The sequence below is a fragment of the Lissotriton helveticus genome, chromosome 6 (assembly GCF_964261635.1).
Source record: "Lissotriton helveticus chromosome 6, aLisHel1.1, whole genome shotgun sequence".
In the NCBI taxonomy this organism is placed as follows: Eukaryota; Metazoa; Chordata; class Amphibia; order Caudata; family Salamandridae; genus Lissotriton; species Lissotriton helveticus.
Window position 1 is genome coordinate 331244731 of NC_136067.1, and position 26894 is coordinate 331271624.

The window sequence follows — 26894 nt, forward strand, 5'->3', positions numbered from 1 at the left end:
TGTGAGTGTGAGTGTGAGTGTGAGTGTGAGTGTGAGTGAGAGAGAGAGAGAGAGAGAGAGAGAGAGAGAGAGAGAGAGAGAGAGAGAGAGAGAGAGACTATCCCTCTCTCTTTTTTAAATCTTAATACTGCCGCCAAGTGGACTTTAAATTCATTGTGGGCTAGGCCTGCTCTTGCCAAGTAGAGCAAGTAAGGTAGAATCTGTTCCAAAGAAGATGTGAAAGGGTGTAGATTTTTACTTGACCACCAGCAACCGAATATTCTGCCCTAGATTTATCTAAACTTTCTTAGCATTCTTGAGGAATTCTCAAGGAGCCAAAATCTTCATCAGGAAGAAGGTGATACATTTAGTGATTGCATCTATGGATGAACAACTTGTTCATTGAGAGAAGCTTTGGTATAAACTTGAGAAGAAAAGGTGGACATTCTGAAAGGAGAAAAACCTCTGTGAACCAAATCTGCATTGGTCATGCTGGAGCTACTAGCATTAAACAGCATGGTTTCTGCCTTCTTTTTTTAGAACCCTGGGAATCAGAAGAAAAGTAGGATAAGCATAGGCAAACATTCCAGTCCAGGCTCAGAAATGTATTCCCCATATAATGTCTCTGATGAAACCTGCTTGCAAACATTCAGTATTTTTTGTTCTGAAGAATTACAAAAAGATCTATTTTTGGAGCACCCCATGGTCAGAAGATTTGACTCGTAATTCTGCTGAGCAAAATCTGCCCATTTCTACTCCAGGAACATGCTCCACTCGTGCTTCTGCCCACAGGGATCCTCTTTAGTACCTCAAGCCCTAGATACCAGGGGAACAATTTACTAAGGACTTAGAGAGTGCTAAAGGTTTTGCCAATTAGGGGAAACAATTGTACAGTTTTGTGAAAGAGCTCTGGCCCTGGGGCACCTGGTTAGCAGGAACCCAGTGCACTTCTAATCGAAATAATATCAGTTAGCAGGCAAAAAGTTGGGATGACCATGTCAAAAAGGGCTACTTTCCTACATAACCCCAGCCAAATGAAAGAAGATGAAAACTCTCTTGAGAAAGGTTAGTTTCATCCTCTCAGTTAATGAGCCTGGAAAGGCCATTTGCTTTGGCATGGTCAGTCCCGGGTCGGAGTGCCAAAGTTAAGTACATTCCCTGTAGGGAGATGGCCCACCTTAGCAGTTTGGGATTTTCACCTTTCATTTGTATTAGCCATCTGAGAGGCCTTTGGTCAGTTTGAACAAGGAAGGAAGAGCCAAACAAGTATGACCTCAGCTTCTTCTGGGACCAAACCACAGCAAAGGCTTCCCTCTCAATGGCACGCCAACACTGCTCTCTGGGGAACAACTTCCTGTAAATGAAAGCAACAGGTTGGTCATGGCCCTCATCATTGGTTTGGGATAGGACTGCTCCTATCCCATTTTCAGAGGCATCTGCCTGCACTATGAAATGCTTTGTATAATATGAAGCTTTTAGAATGGGTTCTGAGCACATTTCTTCCTTCATAAGGTTGAAAGTCTTTTGACAGCTCACTGTACAGTTTACTTTCTTTGTCTTCATTTTAGAGGTCAGTTCCTCGAGGGATGCCACAACAGTACTATACCCTCTTACAAACCTCCTGTAATACCCAGTTAAGGCAAGGAATGCCCTGACTTGAGTCTGGGTGTCAGGTGCTACCCAGTTCACATTGTCTGGATCTTGGGTTTTAAGCATTGAACTTGGCCTCCACCTACAAGGTGTCCCAAGTATAATATAACATAAGTATATGTAAAGCGCACGTTCACCCAAGGGAATCTTGGCACTGAATAACAGGTCTTCATTGTTGCCCAACTCAATGGGACTCATTTTTATCGACCTCAGAAGGATGAAAGACTGAGTGGATCCACCGGGATTAGAGAATATGTGACCATGAGGTCGAACACAAGCCCCTACAGCGAGTGCATTAAGCCACCAGACATGGCTATAGATCAGAGCCGTGCCCTATCTGGCACTGGCTTGCCTTGAAAGAGAGGCCTGCATTTTACAGAGCCTCAAGGACCTTTCCAATGTGGATTAGGTGATCCTGCCAAGTGGAGCTTTTAGCCACAATTTCATCAAGATATCCTGCATTAAAATACTCTAACCCTGCAATGACTTTGTTCGCCAACCTTTGAAAGGTGGTAGGGGCATTCTTTAATCCAAATTGCCTTACTGTAAATTGGCAATGTCCATTTGGGGTTGAGAATGCTTATTTTTCTTTTGCACCAGTGGTCAGTCCAATCTGCCGGTATCCTGATGTTAAATCAAAGGTACTGAGAATCTTGGCAGCCCCCAACATGTCAATCAATTCACCAGCCCTAGGAATTGGGTGTACATCTGTTGTGGTCACTAAACAGAGGCCCCTCTAGCCCACACCAAACCTCAGGTCAGGTTTTACGCCATTGGATTAAGGTTTTGGGACTAAAACAACTGGGCTGGCCCAGGGGGTCTCCGAGGGTTCAATGACTCCCAATTCCAACATCTTACGAATTTCAGCCTTGTTGCTCTTCTTGACTTGGTCAGAGTGCCTGTATATTTTATTTTTGACGGGTAGGCTGTCGCAGGTGTCTACATCATGTGTACACCAGCTTGTCTGACCAGGGGTCGCGGAGAAGAGCTCAGTATGCTGGTGCAGGACTTACCTATAGTCAACCTTCTGTTGGACAGCGAGGGTGTCTGGAAAGACAAATCCTCCTACTGACTCATTTTAGGGTTGTGAGAGAGGAGGTCAGGGAGAGGTTCACTCTCTTCCTTCTGATCCTCTTTAGTGACCATCAGCATAGCCACAACCGCTCTGTCATGGTAGGGTATAAAGCGGCTGACATGAATTACCCTATTGGGTCCCTGGAGGTGCTAAAGTCCACCAGGTAGGCCACATCCCCTTTTCTCTCCAGAATAGGGTAGAGTCCACTCAATTTGGCCCAGAGGCCCTGGGAGTCACAGGCCCCAAAGTCCACACCTTCTTCCCTGGTTGGAACTCCACCAGTGCAGCGTTTTGGAAACACCAGAGCTTCTGGAGCTCTTAGCTGGCCTCAAGGTTTTTGGCTGCTTTCTCCACGTATTCAAAAACAACAGTTGATGGACAGAATGCAGAACAATGTCATACATTCACCCCAGTACAGAGATCTGGGCCTAAATCAATCGTTTTGTTGCACTCCACACCACCCCAGTTCAGACATGGCCATATGCAAATCCGCCTTGACCCTGTGCCTCATGGGAACAGTCCAGCCCGAACTGCCAAGTCATGTCTTCCCTGGACCGGAATCAAGCATCCTAGGACCGGTTTCTGGCTATCAGCCGTCATCAGCCAGGATAACTTGACTCCAGTGGTGTGGAGAGCACGGGATTCACGTCTGAGCATACCCGTCCCACTCGGGGTGACAAATGCAAAAACAACAGTTGATGGACAGAATGCAGAACAATGTCATACATTCACCCCAGTACAGAGATCTGGGCCTAAACCCATCGTTTTTGTGCACTCCACACCACCCCAGTTCAGACATGGCCATATGCAAATCAGCCTTGACCCTGAAAAACCTACACCCGTCTGTGGTACTTATCTGTAGGCGAAAAACAGGCATGGTGAAAGGACCTCCTTCTGAGTTTGTCAGAAAGAACCATGAATAGGTATTTCATGGTTTTGTTGCATCTCTCATCTAAACCATTGGTTTATGGGTAATCAACTTTGATGACACCACACATTCAGCCCACATGGCTTTCAGATAGTTACTACCTCTGTCTGACACCACCTCCTTAAGAAAACCCACTTTAGAAAAGATACTGAGGGCCCTAGCAACTGCAGGAGCAGTCACAGTAGGTAAACAACCGTTACAACGCAACTTTTACAACGGACTACTTTTACAACGCAACTTTTACAACGCAGGATCCATTACAACGAAGTACCATTACAACGCATTTTTTTACATCGCAGATACCTTTACAACGCATGCCATTACAACGTAAGTATTGGTAAGTATATAATTATAGTAAAAATGTTATAGGTTTGGGTTTTTGGGTAAATGGGTATTTTTAGGGTTCAGGGCTAGGTTTAGGTTTTTGGGGGTAAAGGGGTATTTTTAGGGTTCAGGGCTAGGTTTGGGTTTTTGGGTAAAGGGGTATTTTTAGGGTTCAGGGCTAGGTTTGGGTTTTTGGGTAAAGGGGTATTTTTAGGGTTCAGGGCTAGGTTTGGGTTTTTGGGTAAAGGGGTATTTTTAGGGTTCAGGGCTAGGTTTGGGTTTTTGGGTAAAGGGGTATTTTTAGGGTTCAGGGCTAGGTTTGGGTTTTTGGGTAAAGGGGTATTTTTAGGGTTCAGGGATAGGTTTGGGTTTTTGGGTAAAAGGGTATTTTTAGGGTTCAGGGCTAGGTTTGGGTTTTTGGGTAAAGGGGTATTTTTAGGGTTCAGGGCTAGGTTTGGGTTTTTGGGTAAAGGGGTATTTTTAGGGTTCAGGGCTAGGTTTGGGTTTTTGGGTAAAGGGGTATTTTAAGGGTTCAGGGCTAGGTTTGGGTTTTTGGATAAAGGGGTATTTTTAGGGTTCAGGGCTAGGTTTGGGTTTTAAAAAAAAAAATTTAAAATTAAATTAAATTATGTAGTGTAGCTCCTATTTTCCCAATAGGCTCTGCGCATTGGAATAGTACCTACAGCAGTAAAGGCCTAGGCCAGACGTTAACTAGGTCTACTACTGTCGATACTAGACTTAAGTTTTGGGTTTGCCAGCGTAGCTCAGAGTTCGCTAGAAACTTTCTCGAATGTTCAAGGAGGAATTAACTTCCCTGATTAGACAAGAAGGGATTTAGTTTCTGACAACCATAGAACATGACAACTTTGCTCTCCCCTAATCAAGAGTCAATCTCAAGAGTCGTGTGAGCACAAGGCAATTATTTTACTCAGTCAGTACGTGCATTCTTAGTCTCATCAGATTGTAGAGAAAAGGAAGAGACAGGCGTGTTCAATAAAAAGGTGTTATTTATTGATCAGTCTCTTTTCTCGTACAAGAGAAATGGATCGATATTATTGCAATACTTATAGTTAAGTAAAGTGCATACATTAAAAGCAATAGTATAAAATAATACTGTAAAAACATTGATATGGTTTCTGAGCCATATGATGTTTAAAATGATTAAAATATATTTACATACACATATACATTTGACTAAACGTACTCAACTGGTGTTTCTAAATACGCCTACCCCGTGTACCTGACCTAAGTCTAATGCGTGGGCGGGAATAGAAAGTTACAGTTTAAGTTAAGTTTGTTTTTGCCAAGTGAATAACTAAAGAATTCTCTGTGAGGGGTTATTCAGTTCTGTACCTGGAATTTAGGATGAATGAGGAATGGTATCTCTTTCTCTGCTCTCGATATTCCAGGCTGCCTGCGAGGGCTGCCCAGAAGCGCCGGTGCTGGGTCTCTCGGCTTGAGATAGCAGCGCGTCTCTCAGCGCGTCAGGAAGGCGGGGCTGCTGCCAGCGGGGTCTGCTTCTGCTCTCGGGCTTCGGCAAGTATGGCTGCTCCGTCTTGTCACCACGCGTGTGTTTGCATAGGGCAAGATCGGCAATATTTATACCTTAAAGGTGCCGAGATTGACGTAAGGATGGACATAGATACGTCAATAAAGATGTCATACGACTTGCTCGTTAGCACATTCTTTTACTGAAGTTCTCTGTGAAATCAAAACAATGGCCGCACGGATTTTCCAGGTTGTCATAGGTTTGATTTGTTATGAGAACGTCGTATGCCTTATCAGGGGCTGGAGGAATGTCGCTTGTCTAATTAGATCTCAAGCGTTATGACCTAATCAGATAACACGTTCCTGTGCCGTAGTGTGACTGCGTCAGATAACGGTATCTGCATCATGGGGGCTTTTCTTGCCTCATGGGCTGACTGTTAGTTAACTTGATAGTTAGTTTAACCAGAATAGGGTCAGGAATAGGGGGATCGATTCAGAACCTATAGGAATACATGACACCCACTCCACGCTAACTATGGTCATATTTACTAATCTATGCATAGTATAACATAGTACAACATACTATAGAGTATAGTGTATACCTTACCACCCCAAAATACATAAATGCATTTTGAAATTTTCAAATATACTGAAAAATTGCAGTCATATATATTGTATGCACTTAAGCTATGAATTAAACGCTAAGTAAACACGCATTTGTAGACATTATTGCTTATTCGGTATATGAGAAATACACATGAAATGGCTCTTAATATGGCTATACAGAAAGAAAGTTCGAGACCATCTCATCACATAATAAAATATTTGTGAACATACCAGTGGGCAACTAAAGTTTATAAAGTATCTAAAAATAGAAATCTTAGTTCTCTAGGAATAGTTTCTTACTTTAAGCAGAAGATAAGTGTCCCGAAAATTTTGCGAAAAATAATTTGGGGCTGCTAAAAAATTGTTGTCCGTGAACTGGTGGGAAGAATTGTTCATGTGACTTTATTTTTAAAGTTGAAGGCCGAATTCAGGGAACGCCGTGTGCGAGCTTGCTCCAAAGTCTCTATTTCTGTTCTGGAGAGAACATCATATCATTAAGGCTTTCGAAAAAACTGTCAACAGCTTCATGGGAAAGTTCCACTAAGTCGGAAATAGGGGTAACCATGCATTCGTGCGCATGATTGTCTGTATTGACATTCTGATTCGCATTGCTGACAGAAGGTCGTACCTGTTCAATGCTGCTGTCATCTTGAACTTCACTACTCTTCAATCGTAGTGGTGAAGATTCCAGGAATGCCGTCATCAGGATTGGTAGCCTTTGAGGGCAGCACAAAGCGTGAACCTTGGTAGGAACCAACAATGTATCTGCATCCACTGGCGCATCCGATTGTAGCGTCAGACAGGTGTCTAACACGCATTCTTCTCCGCATAGCAGACATCTCAATACAGGTAAAACACATCTTTGCCACATTGGTCGAAATGATAGAAACCAAGTCATGTTCAGGTCTCTAAGCCGGGATAGTCCCAGGATTTTTGATATCCGGTCCCGGTATCCAATGGCTAGGATCGTATCTTCCATTGTCGCGAGAGTTTGATCTGTGACATGGGTTGCCATAACGAAAAATAAGGACTAAGAATAGGATTCCTGCAATTAGTCCCAGGATCAGGGGAAGTCCGCCAAAAATCGAATGGACGAAATCTGGAAAAATACCCAGTATGGCTTTGAATGGTGTTAATGCCATCGAAAATACTGTCTTAAATACCTTTGAGACCCCAGTGGTATCAGAAATATTTAAGATTTCGCTCAGGATTTCCGCGAAATGTACGGGGGAATTAGTTGATAATAATGTATGTATCTCTGCAGTCGGCCTTGCGACTTGTAGATCATACGTTTCTTTTGATGACGTGAGCCTTGTAGGCGTCTGAAGAAGCACTGTTTTCATTCTGCTTAAAGTATCTATTCGAATAGAAGTAATTTTCAAATTGGGCCATGCCCTTGCCTCCCTGTCTGGAAAGGAGCTGGGGAATAAAGAACGTCCACAGCACTTGACCTTCGCCGTCGTAGTGACTAGATAAGGAGTCCCGGGCATAAGACTACAACATCTGCGGTCTACAATAAGAATGTAACTCCCATTATAGAGTCTTTGAAAGAATGGTTCTATTTCAGTTGCAGGTGCGCCTTGCTGGTGACATGAAAGGTTGTATGAATTCCCTTCACAGGCTCCATGCAAACTAATTCCGTTACACAGAAGCGTGCCGCTTAGTGACATAGCACAATTGTTGCCACTAAGAAACACTTTCTGTCCTTTATTACTGACACATGCATGCGAATAGGGCAGGTTCCAAGTTGTTTTAAGGTACCCCTTTCCCAATTTCTCGTACATGCCAGCCTGTATATATTTTTGGCAGTATTGAAACCTGAAGGTTGAGATTGGAATATTTATGATTCCGTGGATTATCCATTCACTGACAGGTCGTTCTGACATTGTCATTGGTAATCTTTCTAGTTTTTCAATGCTCAAGATTGTATAATCAGCACCCTTTTGCGCCATACCGATTTGTCTATCAGTAAGGTTAAAGATTTGGAATAGTGACGTTGTGTTGATTAAACGCCAAGGCACATAGCCTGAACGCAGATTTTGTAACGTCCAGCCAAGCTGTACAATAGAACGCAATTGTGACTGACCATGTTGTAATAACAGTAAGTCTTGCGATAATATATCGATTGCTGACGACACAATGCTGTCCAAAGAAAAAATTCTGGAGGACAGAGTCATTAACCCATTGTCCACTACAGAAAGTGATTTTTCCAAATTAATACGGTCAATTTCCCGTATTCTCTCTGCTGTTTCAATTTGAGTAACCTTCCAGGCCTCATTGTATGCTGCATATACAGAGGCTGCTATGAAACGCTTTTGACGCTGTTTGCGTGGTCCCATTATGAAATCACGCAAGTCAGCACCATCAGTAAGTAAAGTTAGGTGTTGCTTAATTTCAGGCAGTGTGGAAGTTTGTAGCCATTGAAGGCATAATTTGCCCACACTGTAGGTTGTTATTATCCCTGGGTGATGTCTTTGGGGATATCTAGGGTCTGGCCTGGTCATTTTGAAACCCTGTGTTTTATTCAGGAATCTATCTTGACAGTTATTTGTATCGGTGGGCCAGATCAACCATTGTTTCCAATCAGGATGTGTTCTGTTTTGGTTTAATATATGGTTTACGTCTATCTCTTCATCTGTATCAGAGTTATTGCTAAACATTATTGGCTTTGGAATAGACGGTTTATTTAAATCTTTGATTTTGGCTAAGCCAAGACAGGTGGTTTGTTGAACAGTGTCATTTAAAAATATCATTTGTTCTGGGATCATGCAGGCTCTAAACAAAGCTTCTAAACCCTGTACTTGCCAATCTTTTGTACCCCAAACACTTTTCAAATCAACAATTTTGTCCCAATAATCAAATCCAAAGGTATTCATTTTTTCGAAGAATGAATCTGAATATATCAATTTTGTGTTGGTTATCATGGTTTTCATCCCTGTCTTGTTTGACATTTTAAAATAAAATGTTTCAGCATTACTTGTGTTAAAACCTGAAAAATATGAATATTTGTCATAAACGGTTCTTGAGCTCCCTTTTGGAGGTGTTGCACAATGTTCCCATTGATTATAATTTAAAACATTTCTAGGTTGTGCAGATTTATGCAAAAAATGATTACCATAGTGGTTATAGCAATACATACTATCATAATTTGTAGAACCTTGCAAATAATCATGTTTTGTAAATTTAGCAGACATTACTAGATCAGACATCATGTTGTTAATGCTTTCGAAGTCCCAATCATCAGCAAATGAGTTTGGTTTTGCAAAGTCACTCAAGGAGATCTTGATTTGGTGTGGATATTTCAGGATCTCGACCGGACCATAAATTTCATAGTCAGTGTTGTCCCAGGCTACCCCACCAGGTATCAGATTGGCTGTGAAATTGGCTGAAGAAAGTTCTCTTTTCTCGACGTGTGAAGATGTGTGTGGTTTGAGGATCAAGTTGATGTTCTGACTTGCTGTGTCCATTTTAGCATATTTTCCCTCAATGAAGCGTCCCAAAGTAAATACCATGATGAGCCAAAGTATGAGGATAAATGCACCAAAACCCACCCAAAATTCAATCCATGGAGAAATCAGATATGTTTCTTTCAGTTGTTTCAAAAGTTCCTTAGCTTTGTCTTTAAAGGATTTTGATGATGGCTGTGTCTTTGATTCACTGAAGCCTTCAGAGGAATCATCGAAGTTGATGAAGTACCCGGATGCAGTTCTGTCAATTGTTCCAATTGCTTCAGGATTTTTGTTTCTTGCATTGTCACTTGGTACTTCATTGTAGATTGGTGTGTCTCTGCTAAATGTTTTTATTTGGGTTGTCAGAGGTCTGAGTTCTATTGCATTGTTGCATAGTCCTTGTTGTTCTTCTGTAGGCGTTTCGAATGTGATGAGCCTCTTTGTTAGGACCTCTGTACTGGTAGCAAACCTTGGTGTTCTGCTACTTATTGGGAGTCCACTTGGCCTACTGTTTGTTATCGGCCACATGTTGTGGTTTTACCAGGTCGATGGATACAACTCGGTTCTCCTTTTTACCAGCAAGTGGCGGTAGTACAACTGATCTTGTCCCGTTGACAGACAAGACAGGAACTGCTTTTCTGTAAGAAGGCCCAAATTCCTTCTTTACCGCGATCTTCTCCCTGACTAGATCCCCGACTTTTGGAATCCAGACAGGTCTTGCTGGGACAGGTGGTGATTCTTCAGTGGTTGTTGGCTGTTGTTTCAACTGTATGTTGCTCAGGTCTTTTCTTGTTTTGTTTAAGTCCTGCAAAATAGCCAAACGGTCTTTGACATCAAAGCTTTTTTCTTTAACCACTGAAGTCTGACTATCAAGGTCAGAGATTATCATTCTAGTTCCAAATAATAATTCGTACGGACTGAATCCCTTCAGAGAATTTCTTGGCAAGTTATTTAGACTACGTTGGACACTTATTAGATGTTTGACCCACCCAGCACCCGAACCTAATATCCTTTCCATTATAGATTGCTTTCTGCCTTGGTTTTTTCTTTACACCATCCAGTACCCTCAGGAAGGAAGTGAGAAGATTCCCGCTGGGCTGTGCTCATTAGGCCATGTTTCCCCCCCGGCCGGAGGGCTTGAGTGAAAACAATGGTCGAACGTAGCATGCTCTTAGCGTATATGCCATTTAGACTCGCAAATCTTTGTATAACAGTCCGGACGTCAGCCGAGTGCTGGTGATCTACATTATAAGTGGAAACTAGCCTGTATATGTTAATCGCAAGCCCTGCTTTTTACTGGTGATATTATCTGCCTTGATACGACGAGGTATTAAACTGTTTCTCTCCCCACTGCGATCTCTGTTGCAGTTTGGGCAGTTTTTTACAAACATGGTGTAATGCAGGCTCATGCCTGGCCACCAGTACCGTGATTGTAATTCTTCCAGAGAATCTTTCAGTTTGAGGTGTCTGAGACCCTCGCCCATGTGTGCGTCTGCGATTAACAAGTTTCTCCTGTCCATGTTTGGAATCACTCTATCCCCCACTCCAGGGATTCGAGCAAAAGGGACGGAGTTCGCATCGATTATGTATGTATAATTGAGTGGATAGTTGATCGGTAACGCTGAGAAGTCGCCTTTTGATGACGTTTTCACCGCCAGCATTGTTTCACCGTCAATGTATTTTAATGTACGCTTTTTTCGATCTACGGGAGCCGGTTTAGTGGCTGCCGCTGCGGCTGCTTCAGCCAATGAATTCCCTACAACGTGAACGCCATCACGCTGATGACTCAGTGAGTGTGTCACGTGAGTCTTTGGTAGTTCTTTTTGTAAAAGAGCTACTTGTTCCCAGAGCAGTTTCTGCTTTATTGGTGCATCTGTGTCATCTTTGTAACCGTTCTGAATCCATGTCTGCAAATCCTTGTTATATGCTTTGACGCAGTAATATGAATCTGACACTATAAGTGTCGGGAATTCGCGATCCGCATTATCTAGCGCCATTTTCAAAGCTATTATTTCAGTTTGTAGTTCTGAATTAGTTTCTACTGAGTGTGATTTTGTTAATAGAGGTCTTAGTTTACCTCCGCGCCACACTTCTTTTGTAATCTCACATGTGGGGTTGTAGCCATGTTCTCCCCAAACGGAGGGTTGAGCATGTCAGTCTGTATAGATTACACAGGCGTAATGTCGTAGAGGCAGAATGTCGATTGGCAGAGGATACGTCTTTTCATATTTTAGATTTTTTAATTCTTCTAGTTCTTAGAAAATTGTCAACCATGCTATACTTGATAATTCATATCCTACGTACAAGACTGTCAGATGGGCAATTCTGGACTTTTTAAAGTTGAATTTGTAACCCTCTGCAGCGAACCCAAGTATTATGGTGTTCACTCTTTTCAAGTGAGTCTCCAAGTCATCATCTGTTAAGTAAATGTCATCGACATAAGATAATGCTTCATCATCATATAGTTGTAGTAATTCTGTTACTCTCGCTGAGAATACTCCCGGGCTATTCTTGTACCCCTGGGCTAATCGACAGAATTGCTTTTGAGTGCCATTTACTGAGAATGCAGTTAAATATCTGCTCTCTGGTGCTATGTTTTGACAAAAGAATCCATTGGAGATGTCCAAGGTTGTTTTGTATTTTTTGCGCACTATGTTATTCATTAGTGCAGCACTGTGTGAGTTTTGCACTGCAAAGGTTTTGCAACATGTGTTAAGGTGTCGGTAATCCAAAACTAGACGATATGAATTGTCTGGTTTGGAGACCGGAAACAAAGGATTGTTCATTTGTGAGGTGCAAGTTTCAATCACCCCCTGGTATTCTAGCTGATCTAGTAATTCATTTACCTGTTTTTTAGCTTCTTGCTTAATTGGGTACTGCCTTTGTGCAGTAGGTTGTGATTTTAACTGGATTTTGTGAGGAGGGGAGTCCTCATCCCATCCTACATGATTTTTATATAAAGCAGGTGCTAAGGCCACTGCCCACTTTCTAGCAAGTGTATATTTTTTATGAATCGGGATTTGATTCGAGAAGGCAGGCATAATTACTTCTTCGCCATGAGGGCACTCCCTGACAAACTCTGGTGGCCAGTCTTTTTCAACTAGAAGGATGTCATAACCCTTGGAGAGGTTATCCCAAAATAGTCCCCTTATTTTCCTAGTCTTATCTCCCTCTATACGTAATGTTATCTCGTATATCTTGTGGGGCTTGCTAACTCTGGTGTCTGCAGTTTCCACTTGAAGGTATTCATTCGTGTCCACTGTCTCCAGATGATTCATAAGGACTTTGCGAGCTATGCTCACTTCTGCTGCGCTGTCTAGCATTGTCTGAGCCCACTCTCCGTTTTTCCGTTGTGTCCTCAGTATTCTCGGCATTGTTAACTACCTTGATACTGGCTACCTTCTTTTTTGGAAATTGTAATTTCTTTTTTAGCTGAGCAGGTTCCTTGTCTTTGGACTTGGCGTGCTCTTCTCTTTGTTCTGATCGTCCTCTTCTTTCCGATTTCTGCGAGGAATTCTGAAAAGATTGAGAGGGACGTGTATCAATGTCTTGATATCTATCAGGTTTTTTAATATTATCCCTATTTCTAAGGTTATATCTTTTCCCAGAGGGGTCACTCTGGGGTGACCTGTGTCTCTGGTTCGGAGATTTCTCCCTTCGCCTAGGAGACCTTCCTCGGGACTGGAATTTCTTTTATTTTGGATTGGATTGTTTGTTTCCATCCCAGTTCTTTTTTGGTGAATTATTATTAAAAAATATTTTTTCTGGACTCTCAGTCAGTTGCGGTTTTACTGGTATTCCACCTAAACTGTCTCTACCTAGTTCTTCATAGGATTTTTCTATGATTCTGGCAATTTCAGCTGGTTGGTCTGCTATATCTGTCTCTTTTAACCTCTGGCGGATCGCCACGTTTGCTGCTTCACCTTTTATATTGGCTAGTAATATAGCCGAGACCTGCTTGAAGTCTTTCAGTAATTTCATACCAAGAGTTAAAGCAGGTTCTGGACCGTATTCATCTTGAATTTGTTTTAGCACATCTGGTATCACCGAAATGGAAGGAACACCGTGCGTTTTTGTGTAGATTGAAGCAAAGACTGTACCCCAAGTGTCACAGTCCTCTATGTGTGGTGCGATTCCCATTGGGAGACATATAGTCAGAATCCTGTGTTTTTCTATCGGGGTGGTGTCAGGAAACACCGCCTCTATTTGGGTGATTTTTTGTGCCAACCAGAATGGTATCTGTTCCCGTTTAGCCGGAACTTTACCTAGGCAGGATTGGATGTTCTGTGGTGTGATTTTATTTGTGTTCCCCTGGTGAGGGGTCAGCTGTGGTAGTTTAATCGCTGGCTGAATTGTTGAAGTCCGCATTACATACTGAACTAATTGTCTATGAATTTTTAGTAATTGTTTTAGCTGTATTAACAGCTCTCCTGTAGACATTCCTTCGATGTCTGGGTGTGGTGTGTATCCGGCTAAGACCGGCCACGTTGCTCCTGGTCTACCTAAAGGACCGAGCCTGGTGATGTGATTATTATGTATTAGGGCGCCATCAAATAAGAGCAAATGCTCTTGGAATTTGAGTGGTACTTCCACCTCCTCGAAAGGAGTGTAAATGTCGGGTGGAACCTCTATTTTGTAATAGTGGAAGTACTTTGTTACAGCATTTGCTGCTGGAAAATGTATCCATGAATAGTATACCTCTGTCTGCCGATATTCGTGTGCCTCAATTACGAATATGACTGTGCCACCTCTAGGTGTCAGTCCATTTTCTATAAGTTTTAAGGTTATAGATTTCCTTTTGCTGACCGGAATGAGTATTATATCCGCGTCTGCATCCTTTAGTGCAGTATCTGCTGCTGCTATTTCAGCTGTTAATCTAACTGCCTCTCTTTCTTCATCACTTTCTGACATTTTACTGTCAGGATGGTTATTTTGTTTGTTTGCAGATCAGGTTTCTTATGGAGCAAAGATTAGATGCACAATATTTTGGAACAGTGTATCCTTCAATGTTGACTATACCAAGAACCATACATAGGAGTTCCCTCCTGTGCGGTTTTGGAGGATATTACCTTTCACCCACTCCAGACGTCTTTGGAGTATTTGGGAAAAGGGGTCTGAGTGAGAAAGCACGACTGAGTTACTCTAAATGTCTTACGTTAGTTTTATCGCCCTTTCCAAACGCGTTGGGCGCCATGTAGTGTAGCTCCTATTTTCCCAATAGGCTCTGCGCATTGGAATAGTACCTACAGCAGTAAAGGCCTAGGCCAGACGTTAACTAGGTCTACTACTGTCGATACTAGACTTAAGTTTTGGGTTTGCCAGCGTAGCTCAGAGTTCGCTAGAAACTTTCTCGAATGTTCAAGGAGGAATTAACTTCCCTGATTAGACAAGAAGGGATTTAGTTTCTGACAACCATAGAACATGACAACTTTGCTCTCCCCTAATCAAGAGTCAATCTCAAGAGTCGTGTGAGCACAAGGCAATTATTTTACTCAGTCAGTACGTGCATTCTTAGTCTCATCAGATTGTAGAGAAAAGGAAGAGACGGGCGTGTTCAATAAAAAGGTGTTATTTATTGATCAGTCTCTTTTCTCGTACAAGAGAAATGGATCGATATTATTGCAATACTTATAGTTAAGTAAAGTGCATACATTAAAAGCAATAGTATAAAATAATACTGTAAAAACATTGATATGGTTTCTGAGCCATATGATGTTTAAAATGATTAAAATATATTTACATACACATATACATTTGACTAAACGTACTCAACTGGTGTTTCTAAATACGCCTACCCCGTGTACCTGACCTAAGTCTAATGCGTGGGCGGGAATAGAAAGTTACAGTTTAAGTTAAGTTTGTTTTTGCCAAGTGAATAACTAAAGAATTCTCTGTGAGGGGTTATTCAGTTCTGTACCTGGAATTTAGGATGAATGAGGAATGGTATCTCTTTCTCTGCTCTCGATATTCCAGGCTGCCTGCGAGGGCTGCCCAGAAGCGCCGGTGCTGGGTCTCTCGGCTTGAGATAGCAGCGCGTCTCTCAGCGCGTCAGGAAGGCGGGGCTGCTGCCAGCGGGGTCTGCTTCTGCTCTCGGGCTTCGGCAAGTATGGCTGCTCCGTCTTGTCACCACGCGTGTGTTTGCATAGGGCAAGATCGGCAATATTTATACCTTAAAGGTGCCGAGATTGACGTAAGGATGGACATAGATACGTCAATAAAGATGTCATACGACTTGCTCGTTAGCACATTCTTTTACTGAAGTTCTCTGTGAAATCAAAACAATGGCCGCACGGATTTTCCAGGTTGTCATAGGTTTGATTTGTTATGAGAACGTCGTATGCCTTATCAGGGGCTGGAGGAATGTCGCTTGTCTAATTAGATCTCAAGCGTTATGACCTAATCAGATAACACGTTCCTGTGCCGTAGTGTGACTGCGTCAGATAACGGTATCTGCATCATGGGGGCTTTTCTTGCCTCATGGGCTGACTGTTAGTTAACTTGATAGTTAGTTTAACCAGAATAGGGTCAGGAATAGGGGGATCGATTCAGAACCTATAGGAATACATGACAATTATATTAAATTTAATAACTTACATCTTTTAAAAATATTATATACTTACCAATACTTACGTTGTAATGGTATGCGTTGTAAAGGTATTTGCGTTGTAAAAAAATGCGTTGTAATGGTAGATCGTTGTAATGGATCCTGCGTTGTAAAAATTGCGCTGTAAAGGTATGCGTGCTAAAAGTATGCGTGGTAACGTCATACATCCGTCACAGTAGTATGTGGAAATACCTCAGGGTACCTGGTGGCATGATCCACTGCCACCAGTATAAATACCTGTTCCCAGATGCTGTGGGAGGGTCGGTCGGGGGTGGGGGAACGACATATTAACGTCAACCCCTACCCTTTTAAAGGGTGCACCAACCAATGAAAGTAGAATTAAGGTGGATTTTGGGTGGATACCTGATTTGCCAGTGGCATGGCAGGTAGCACAGGAGTTAGAAAACTCCTTCACCCTCTGAGAAATACCTGGCTAGTAGAAGTGGGTTAACAACCTACTCCAAGTTTTGGTCTGCCCTAGATACCCAGCTAAGGGGATGTCATGAGCTAAAGAGACTATACTGCTGAGGCACTACCACTACTACTGGCACCAGGTTTGGGGGTCTTTGGCCTCAGTGTACAGGAATCCCCTACTTCCCAATAGGTTCGGTGGGAGCGACTGACATCAATAACTTGCTATTTCCGGCTCTCAAGAAGAGTAGGACAGGTCCTATGTACTTGGCACCTCTCTTCCCTAGAGGGTCTCCCTTGAACCTTGGAGCTCTGTCAGGTAGGTTCCTGGGGTTCAGTCCCTCTGTGCTTACAGGTAATCTACCCAAGAGGGGACCTGAACTTGTGGCTGCTCAGAAGCGGATTTCCCAGACATCCTGCCTCTCCAGACTCCTACTCCACTTTTTGACCCTGGGCTTTGCATTGTGCTCTTGTTTTTGCACACACCCATTCATGTATATCCAGCATAGCTCCATGGGTCTTTCTTTTGACCTCAGACCAAGCGGAGGCCTCCAGACCATTTCCTAGCAGACAGGCTACAAGAATTGCAGAGGATACCACCACCTTCTTTCGGAAAGTAGACACTCTCCATTCTAAGGACACCATTGCAATGAGATGGGATGGACCTTAGTTTGGTTGTCAGCACTGGTGACTGTGAATGTTTCATCAGTTCAGTCACCATAGTGACACTTGCATCTGTATCCGTCAGTGCTTTAACTCCGATCCCATTTATAGGAGGCTGTTGTCTGGATTTTTCCATGTTAACGGGCCAGACAGCTACATCCAGCCCAACCTTAGACTAAAGATGCTTCAGTGAGCTCTCCAACAAATTGAGGGCACACCTGGGTTCCCATCTGGAGATCTACCACTGCATGAGGAACTGCAGGTGCACTAGGGGCGTTCTTTTTGGGACATAAAGCCTCTCCAGTTCGGTGCCCATTGGCTTTGCAATTTAAGCTCCGAGCATTTTTGGGATCCCCGTTCTTACCCCAGTATCCACCATTGGTCTGTGTACAGTCTTGGGGACCACCCTCCCGAACATGTTTTGGGAGCCTTTAGAGGACTCCATTTTTATCTTTAGACTGTTCACGATCTTTCCACAACAGCCCCTTTCTTTTGGTGACCCCTATCATGAGTTGTCTTGGTTACCCTAGTCTTGACCCAGTGGTCTGCCTTTAAAAATTAGACCTAGGTCTACCAAGTACTGATGACATTTTTCCTGAAGACAATTACTCAACTGATGTTCCTTCATAATAAGATTATAAATCCCATCGTAGTTTTGTACCTTGTTACCTTTTAACCAGCCACCTAGTGTTTTGACTGAGAAGTCAACAAAATCTACGAGACCGAAGGGTACGGAGTTCCTTTAGGTGGGGTATTAGCCACTATATGTAGACTCTAGGTAGTGAGGAGGTGGGGAATACCTCCTTTTGGAACTAGGACCCTCACACACCCTAGGTGTCATGCTTCATCATATGTGTCTGCTCTTCGTCGGGCCGGCGCTGCAATGCTCGACGGGCACCCATAAAGGGGCTCTTTTTTGGAGATCTTTTGTTACTCGCCGAGGGTGTGAGGGGCCTAAGAAAGTGTAGATGTGGGATGTGAATGTTAAACAGATAAGGGAACCTCTGTGATGAATTTTATTCTGTTAGGGTCCCAACCTGGTTAAAAGGATTAGAGGGGGGTGACTATTCTGTTATAAAGTGACAAACATGCGCTCAACCCCCAGATGGTCAACATGTTTCTCGCCTCAATAAGTCACTAGTATGATCTGGTGGCAATTCCTCAGGACAGTGTGAGTAATAAAAAACTATCTACAGTGAGTGGTGAGGTGCAACGCTACCTACCACTTGCTCTACCCGAGGGTCATTACCCTGGAGAAAGGCAGTCAACCTTTTCGTGGTTTCTAGTTCTGCCACATCAGTTAGCAGTGAAGTAAAAGGACACTCAATGTAGTGTCTCTGCTCCCATTCAGAGCTTCGTGGCCGACCTACCTGCTCCACTGCCGCCCGGAAAGTGTCAACAAAGTCTACCCAGGTCTGACCTGGAGTTTTGAGAGTTACCCTGACCTGATCCTGTACTCCATTGTGTACTGCGCAGTGGTGAATTCAAAGCCCTCAATCAAGATATCCATCATGAGGTCATAGGACTCCGCACCTGTTTCATCCCGTGAATGTTGGGAGCCTATCCCTGGACTTTCTTGAGAACAGCTCCTAGAGCAGAGCGCCCCAATACTTCTTTCTGAAGTTCCTATTTTTACAAGCTCTCTCAAAGGCTGTAAACCATTAGGTGATATCATCACCCTCTACATTTTTAGACACAATACTAGGGTCAAAAGCTTCATGTGTCTCCCTATTTAAAATGTTGCTGCCACCAGAGATGGGCCCTAAGCCCATCTCTTCTCTTTCATTTTCTATACCGAAAAGTTTAGCCTCTAGGTCAATCCACCTGGCTAGTTTTTGAAGATCAGCATCTTCACTGTCTAATTCTTCTGGGATACCATTAGCAGTACTTTCAGTGGTATTTCTATCAGGAGGATTACCCCCATACCCCATCATACCAACCCTACACCTCCCCTTCACCCCAACCCCACATCCCTGCCTCGCACCGCCCCCACCCGCATCTTACTTAATGTCTTATCAGTCTCCGCTGACATTTTGTTTGATTTTACCTTCTTTGATGATTCTTCATCTGAGGTAATGTCCTCATTTTTACGCTTTCTGGTAGATGAAGCTGGACTATGGCCTTTGTCTCCAAGGTCTTTTTCTTCTGTGACTACAGTAGTCTTACCACTCTATCCTTTAACATTTTAGCAGAAAAGGTCCTGATCCTCTGAAGAAAGTCTAGGTTTCCCACAAGACTTACAAGATCAAAGCAATCGTGTTTCAGACTCCCTCTAACATGGTGTATTAGTCAGGGAAAAAACACCAGGAGTTACCTTAAATCTGCTTGAAGAGCCAAATTTGAAAAATCTGAAGAGAAAGGTCAAAGATTGACTGAATCAATGCAGGCTAAGGGGGAACAATCTCTGACACAAGACTTGCGGTTAGAAATTTGAAATATGGTAGCCTGCAAGGGAAGAGTGGTTGAGGGACTGCTCCGATTGGCGGAGTTTAGTTTCTTTTAAAACAATTTTAATTGGTTAACAATGTCACTTCATTTTGCCTACTGTTCTTAATGCTCTACATGTACAGGTTATAACTAAAACAATTGGGACTCCCACCATGACGTCTATAAAAGATTCAATACTGGAGAATGCAGAAAATCATTCCTTTAAATCAGTTGCATCACAACTTCCTACATACCAAAATAGGTCAAATACAAAATTCATCATGAAGCAGTAAAGCCTTTTAGTTAGACATTCCATCTCAATAAACCTCCACAAAACCTAAAAAAAAAAAAAACACTTCGCCCCAAATTATGAACATCAGTAATTCCTTGTTCCTGCTATCACCGTGAGATCACAAGTTGATACCCCACAAAGTGATATGGAGTGGGGAATAACATGCAAAAATGGGTATTACCACACAGATTGTCATATGTAAATTTGTAATCTCAATAATATTTCAGGAGGGTATAGTCCACTTGATTCTACCAGGTGCATGTGTGTCCGAAATTCTAGGTAGCATAATTTGAAACCGCTTTGGCTGTGATCAGCCAAAATGGAACGGAGACCAATGAACTGACCAGACATTATATTGACCTTTTCTTAATTAACTAAAGGAAAAACAACTTACCTCCCCATAACTGTCAAATTGTTTGTTGTGAGACTTTTTTCCAGTTCCACCAAAGCCAAATCCGAATTTGTCAGTTCCTAAATGAGATATGTTTATTATTCTCAATGTTTATACTCAAATATTCAGAAAAACAGATGGAAATGAATGGACACACAATCACAGAGTTACGCAGGGCAACATTATGCACTTGCCACTACGGAGAGAAGATTCTGAGGGAAGTTGAGTGCAAAGGCTGAGGGATCTAAAGGACTGCATTGAAAATAACACTGTGTACATATTTAGTAGGAATTTAGTTTTGCCATTTTTCTGGTTTTCAAATGAAAGAGGACCAAAACATGAGCCATAAGGACCAATCTAAGCAATCCCTTGCCACCAACAAAATCTAATTGCAGAGCATGGGCATATTGCCATTTCTATCCACCTGGTTTAGATCTCGCCTATAAAACAGCACAAGCTGTTTGCAAAAAGACCCACATTCAGCCTAAAGTGAGATTAGAGCCTACCCATTGCTTACCATTAGCTGGCTATATTGACACTCATCTACTTGTGTAGGAAAATGCCCATTTTGAAATGGTCAACCCCTCTTTTTGCCTGGTATCAGATGCCATTTTAACAGAAGTGCACCGAGTTCCTGCTATCCAGGTCTTAGTGCCAGATAGCTTTCCCTAAAATTGTACAATTGTTGCCCCAATTGGCAATACCTTTCGCACCCTCTGTATCTCCCTAGTAAATGGTATCCCTTGTACCTAGGACAGGGAAGCTAAAGAGGGTCTCTAGGGGCTACATCATGTATTGTGCCACCCTAAGAGTCCCCTGGACACCAGCATGCAAACTGCCATTGCAGGATGCGTGCAATGGTGCACAGAAAAGTGAAGACATGACATGGTCAACCCCTTGTGTGCCATGCCTAGACACTGAATGCAGTATAGGTAAGTCACCCCTACAGCAGGCGTTACAGCCCAAAGGCAGGGTGCACTATACTACATGTGGATATATCCCATGAGCAGATATGCCCCAGTGATATTCAAGTAGATTCTTAGATATTACACGTGGACATGGAAGCCATTTTGAGAATATGTGCTGGACACCGGTGTTTAAGAGTACCCCAGCTACATGATGGCTTCACTGCAACTAGAGAAGTTTGGTATCAAACATCTCATATTAATAAGCCCATACTGATTCCAGTGATGGACTTATTAATACAAGCACCCAGAAGGCACCTTAGATGTGCCCGCTGACAACCTACAGACTATTAGTGTACTGGATGACAGGTGCGGACCAGCCTGTCACCACAGACAGGTTTCTGACCCCCTGCAGGTGAGAGATGGTAGTAAGGCTTAGCCTCTTTGCTACTGCCTCCCATATTGTTAAAGTTGAGCTTTCTGGATTGGCTAGGTATGCATTCTGAGGAGTCTTACATTGTGTACGCCAAATCACATACCACAAGGGTTTACCTACTACTGCCTTGTCCAAGGTCATCCGTATCTTCTCAGATTCGGATTTAGACTAACCATAAAGAGATTTGAGTTTGCTAGGCCCCCTTCTAGGGATGGCTTGTTTGAGACACTAGACTAGGAAGGAGTAGTTTCTGTCCTGTAACTCCAGTTCTGTAGTAGGGGTATCTCTGTTATAGTCATAATCTAGTGAATAGCCCCGCCCATGTGCGTGGACCCTGGAGCAATCAAAAATAATCTCTTAAGCTGTCAAAAAATGCAGAACTGCATCGACACTTAAGAGAGAATTTAAAGACAGATAATTTAAAGGGGCTTTTAAAGCGCCTGGTGACGCCTCCCGGCGTGTCCCCGCGCTGTGGAGAGAGAAACTTAGCCAACCCAGGGAAAGGTGGCGATTAGAGGGTAAACAGATGTGTTTTAAGCTGTTTCCTGAAAGCGGCCTCATTATTTTCTAGCCTAATGGGAGTAGGGAGGGTGTTCCAATTCCTGGCCGCAAGAGTGCGGAAGGACTTTCCACCCATCCTAGCTTTTTTCACGAGCGATGTTTTGAGCAGCCCCATTCCCTTAGAACGAAGGGACCTATTCGGCTCATAAGGTAGGGCTAAGTCGGACAGATAGGAAGGGGCTTTTAGATGGATAATCCTATGGCACCACAGGAGAGCTTTAAATAATATCCTCTTCCCAATAGGCAGCCAGTGAAGGGAAGCCAGGGAGGGTTTAGAGGGAGCCCTACGAGGAAGTCTTCGCACTAGGCGTGCAGCTGAATTTTGCAGAACTTGTAGCTTCCTGATGTTTTTGTCCGATGTTCCCAGCAACAGCACATTGCCATAATCTATACGGGAGGTAATAAGTGCCTGAGTCATGGTACGCCTGGAATTCAGCGGGAGCAGGTCCAGGGTGCGGTTGAGAGTTTTCATGACTCCAAAGCACTTACCTACCGTTTTTTTGACATGGCTGTCATAGGAGAACTTGTTGTCTATCCAGACACCCAAGTTCTTAGCTTCCTGACTAGGGGTAGGTAGAGGACCTAAGCAGGAAGGCCACCAGTCTTTTGTCCACATTGTCTCTTTTCCTCCAATAACGAGTACCTCTGTTTTTGTACCGTTTAATTTGAGGCAGTTTTCGTTCATCCATCTTGCAAGTTCACTCATGCAGGATTTGAAATTATCGGCCTCAGAGGAGGGGGCTTGAGACAGAGAGATCAACAGTTGAGTATCGTCGGCGTAAGAGACTAGCTCTACGCCGAACGATTGAACAACTTCTGCCAGAGGGGCCATGTACAGGTTGAACAGGGTAGGGCTCAGGGCAGAGCCCTGAGGTACCCCCTGTCCCAATGTCATGTTATCTGAGAGAAAGGTCCCTCTTTGGACCTGAAAGCTTCTGTTGGTGAGAAAAGCTTTCAGCCATCCCAGAGCCTCTTTGGTGACACCCGCCCTGTTTAGACACTGTAGCAAGGTGAAATGAGCTAGTGTCAAACGCGGCGCGGAGGTCCAACATGATAAGGGCCATAGTCTTGCCCTCATCGGCTCCTTCTCGCAGGGTTTCGGTAGCTCTCAAGAGAGCTGTTTCAGTGGAGAATCTAGATCTGAAACCGGACTGTGATGTATGAAATGCATTTTGGGCTTCAAGATGGGCCATAAGTTGGACATTGGCAATTTTCTCTGCAAGTTTAGCCACATAAGGGAGCAGAGAGATGGGGCGTAGATTCTCCAGTAGATCGTGACTCATGTTGGGTTTCTTTTTGATGGGGAGCACTATAGCTTTCTTCCATTCTGCAGGTAGGCAGGCATTGGAAAAAGATAGTTGCAGTATGTGTCTGAGGTGGGGTTCAAGAACCGACAGACTGGCTGCTAGGATTTTAGGAGGCGCAGGATCACTTGGGGAGCCGGATTTAATACTCTTACATGTAGACACTAGTATATTAACAGAGGGAACAGAAAAAGCGTCAAGATGGAGTTGGGTGTTTATGTGATCATTATTCTCTACAAAATCAATACCAGGTGTTTTGTTTCCCGGAAAACCTGCATATATGTTCGCGATTTTGCCCGAAAAATAGTTTGCGATTTTATTGCAGGTATCCACAGAATCGTTCTGGGAGGTAGGGCACGAGTTAATTATTGATATTTCTTTAAATATTTGAAAAAGCTCTTTCGAGGAGTTTTCAGCTTCCTGAATCCGGTCGTTGTAATGAGAAGCTTTGGACACACGTATTTTTTTATTATATTCTTTTTGTGCAGCTTTGTACCGGGCTTTGATTTCAGGACAAAAATTTTGACGCCAGTCTCTTTCAAGCTTTTTACAAGCCGTTTTGGCGCCTTGGAGCTCTTGACTAAACCAAGGGGCCGATTTATTTTTCCTCGTGGCATTAGTCACAGTGCGTTTGGGGGCAGTGATGTCCAGGGCTTTAATGATACATACTTGCAGATGGTCATAAGCTGTCTCACAATCCAGTCCTTTAGGAGGCCCGGCCTCTTGGAGGATTTTTATGAAGGAGTCTATGGAAAAAAAATTCCATTTCCTACGAGTATATTGCTGTGAGCTTTGTTTGTGATACACATTGCCCTCCATTTGGAGTAGTATAGGGATGACAAAGTGATCAGACCAGGGTATTGGCTGGTGAGGCAGGATTTGGACTCCCTTCCAGTTCCCAAATACTGGGTCTAATAGATGTCCTTGTTGGTGAGAGAGTTCGGAGTTTTTTAACTCTAGTTGTATAGAGAGTAGCTCAGCTATGATATCTGTCGCCTCTTTATCAGATGAGTCCTCAAAGTGAACATTGAGATCCCCTAGTACTAATAAGTGATTTTTTCTGAGAGCAAGGTGAGTTAGGGACTCCATAAGAGTGGAAATGAAGTCATAAAGTCTCCCAGGAGGACGGTATATAAGAATACCAGAAAAAGAGTGGCTAGGTCCCGTGGTTATGGTGAAGGAGCCAGCTTCACTATGGTCGACAGAAATGGGAGAGAGGGTGCATTCTATAGGCGATTTAGTAGCGATAGCAATGCCGCCTCCTCTACCATCCTTTCTGTCCAGTCGCGAAAGGGAGTAGCCAGGTGGTAGGGCCTGAATAATATCGGGATCAGAATATTCATCCAGCCACGTTTCCGTGAGAAACAGAATTTTAATATCATCATCTTCAAGTAAATGAGATATTTCTATACGGTGTTTCCGCATAGATCTACAGTTGAGTAAGGCTGCTTTTACTGTACTTGTCGCATTGTTACATATCACATTATTTAATGGCGTAAATGTACATGCGCTACAGTCCTTCATAGACAGTGCGCTCATGGCGTGATTGCAGCATGAGGGAGTGTAGGGCTGTAGGTCTAATAGTTCCTGTCTGCCATACCTTATGGTAGCGGGTGTCGGAGAGCCAGGGATAATGCAGCCTATATCCACAGGCTACACTGTCCAGTACTTCAACTAGAAATTCCACCAAAATCCACAAACAGCACAGCCTGTCCAGGGTTTTCTAAGAGAAAAATCTTGCCTTTAACAGCAAAACCCTCTGGAATGATAGAGAGGAAGAAGTGGACAGACAAGCCCCATAGGCTGCCATTATGTGGCTCAGAACAGGATATTGTGCCTTTAAGAGAACTTTCCAGAAGTCTCACAGTATCCCAGAATGCACTGCAGGTCCCTTTTACTTTCAGTTCTTTTTGAAGGCATAACACGCCAGACCTGTAGCATTTCTTACATGAATATCTCTCTCCACCAGGGAGGAGGGCGGGCGCTTATGACTATAACAGAGATACCCCTACTACAGAACTGGAGTTACAGGACAGAAACTACTCCTTCTGTAGTAGGGGATCTCTGTGTATAGTCATAATCTAGTGAATAGAATGGCAAGCCCATCCCCACACCAAAGTGGCGGTGGAGAAAAGAGAAATAACACCACTACTGTGCGAACAGATTTCGCAGTGAAGCCTGCCCAACCTGAGCGTCTGCCCTGGCATCAGTGTCCAGGCAGTAATGCTTAGCAAAGGTATGGACCGACTTCCAAGTGGCCGCCTTGCAGATTTCTGCAATTGGAACATTACAGAGCAAAGCAGTCGTGGCAGCTTTGCCCATTGTGGAATGAGCCTTAGGTTTACCCCCTAAGGTCTTATTAGCCTTTTGGTAACACAATTGAATACAGGACCCAATCCACCTCGAGATGGCTTTCCCGATACCATCGAAGGGACAGGAAAAGGGAACATTAGACCCAGATACCAGAAGGGCTGAGTTGAATGTGTTTCTTCCAATGAGTCTGGAAGACAGCAGACAGGCAATCCTGACTGGAAGATCCGGATCCCCTTTTGATCTGTGCCCCCCCAAGGTACTGCATTATTTGATTGATTTAGTGAACCCGATCATTAATAACATAATAAATTCCTCCCTTGCATCAGCCACAATCCCTCAGGAATGGAAGTTAGCGGCGGTTAAACCTCTGCAGAAGAAAGCGCTGGCTGATCCCTCCATTTTATCAAACCTACGGCCAATCTCATTATTACCGTTCCTCTTTAAGCTCACCGAGGCAGTTGTAAATAAACAACTGACCAAATTTTTGGAGGATGAGGATCTTTTACACCACAACCAATCGGGTTTTAGAGCCTCTCACTCCACGGAATCAGCTCTCCTTTACACAACTGAGACACTGAGGGCCGCCATGGATCAAGGAGACAGGGCTGTCCTAGTTCTCCTGGATCTGTCGGCGGCCTTCGACACGGTCTCGCATGAGATACTGATTAACCGTTTAGCTACGGTGGGCATAGGGGGCACGGCGTTGGCATGGCTGGAAAATCTCCTTGTGGCTAGGGAACAGATTACTGCTCTTGGACAGTATTTATCAGCTAAAAAGTCAAATCCCACAGGTGTACCCCAGGGATCAAGGCTAAGCCCGGTGCTGTTTAATCTATACATGACACCTTTAATTGAGCTAATAACATCATTTAACATCAATACAGTATCATACGCTGACGATACTCAGCTCATTTTAGTATTAGACAGCAAGTCCAAAAGAGCAGAGGGGAATCTTGGAAATTGCCTTACTGCAACCTTCAATTGGATGAAGGCTAACCATCTAAAATGCAACACGGGCAAGACTGAAATTCTCCCTGTGGGTCCCCAAAATCTGTTTTCCCCTCAGATGTGGTGGCCCCCTAATGAGG

At 43.4% G+C, this 26894-nt stretch overlaps 1 protein-coding gene across 1 annotated transcript in view; it reads right to left on the minus strand.

The window, feature by feature from the left end:
• The window catches only part of DDX1 (DEAD-box helicase 1), a 336768-nt gene that overhangs the window by 142473 nt on the left and 167401 nt on the right, over positions 1-26894 (minus strand). The window contains exon 9 of the mRNA XM_078647776.1: positions 20291-20367. Coding sequence (XP_078503902.1) covers positions 20291-20367 — 77 coding nt within the window. The remainder of the gene's footprint in view (positions 1-20290; positions 20368-26894) is intronic.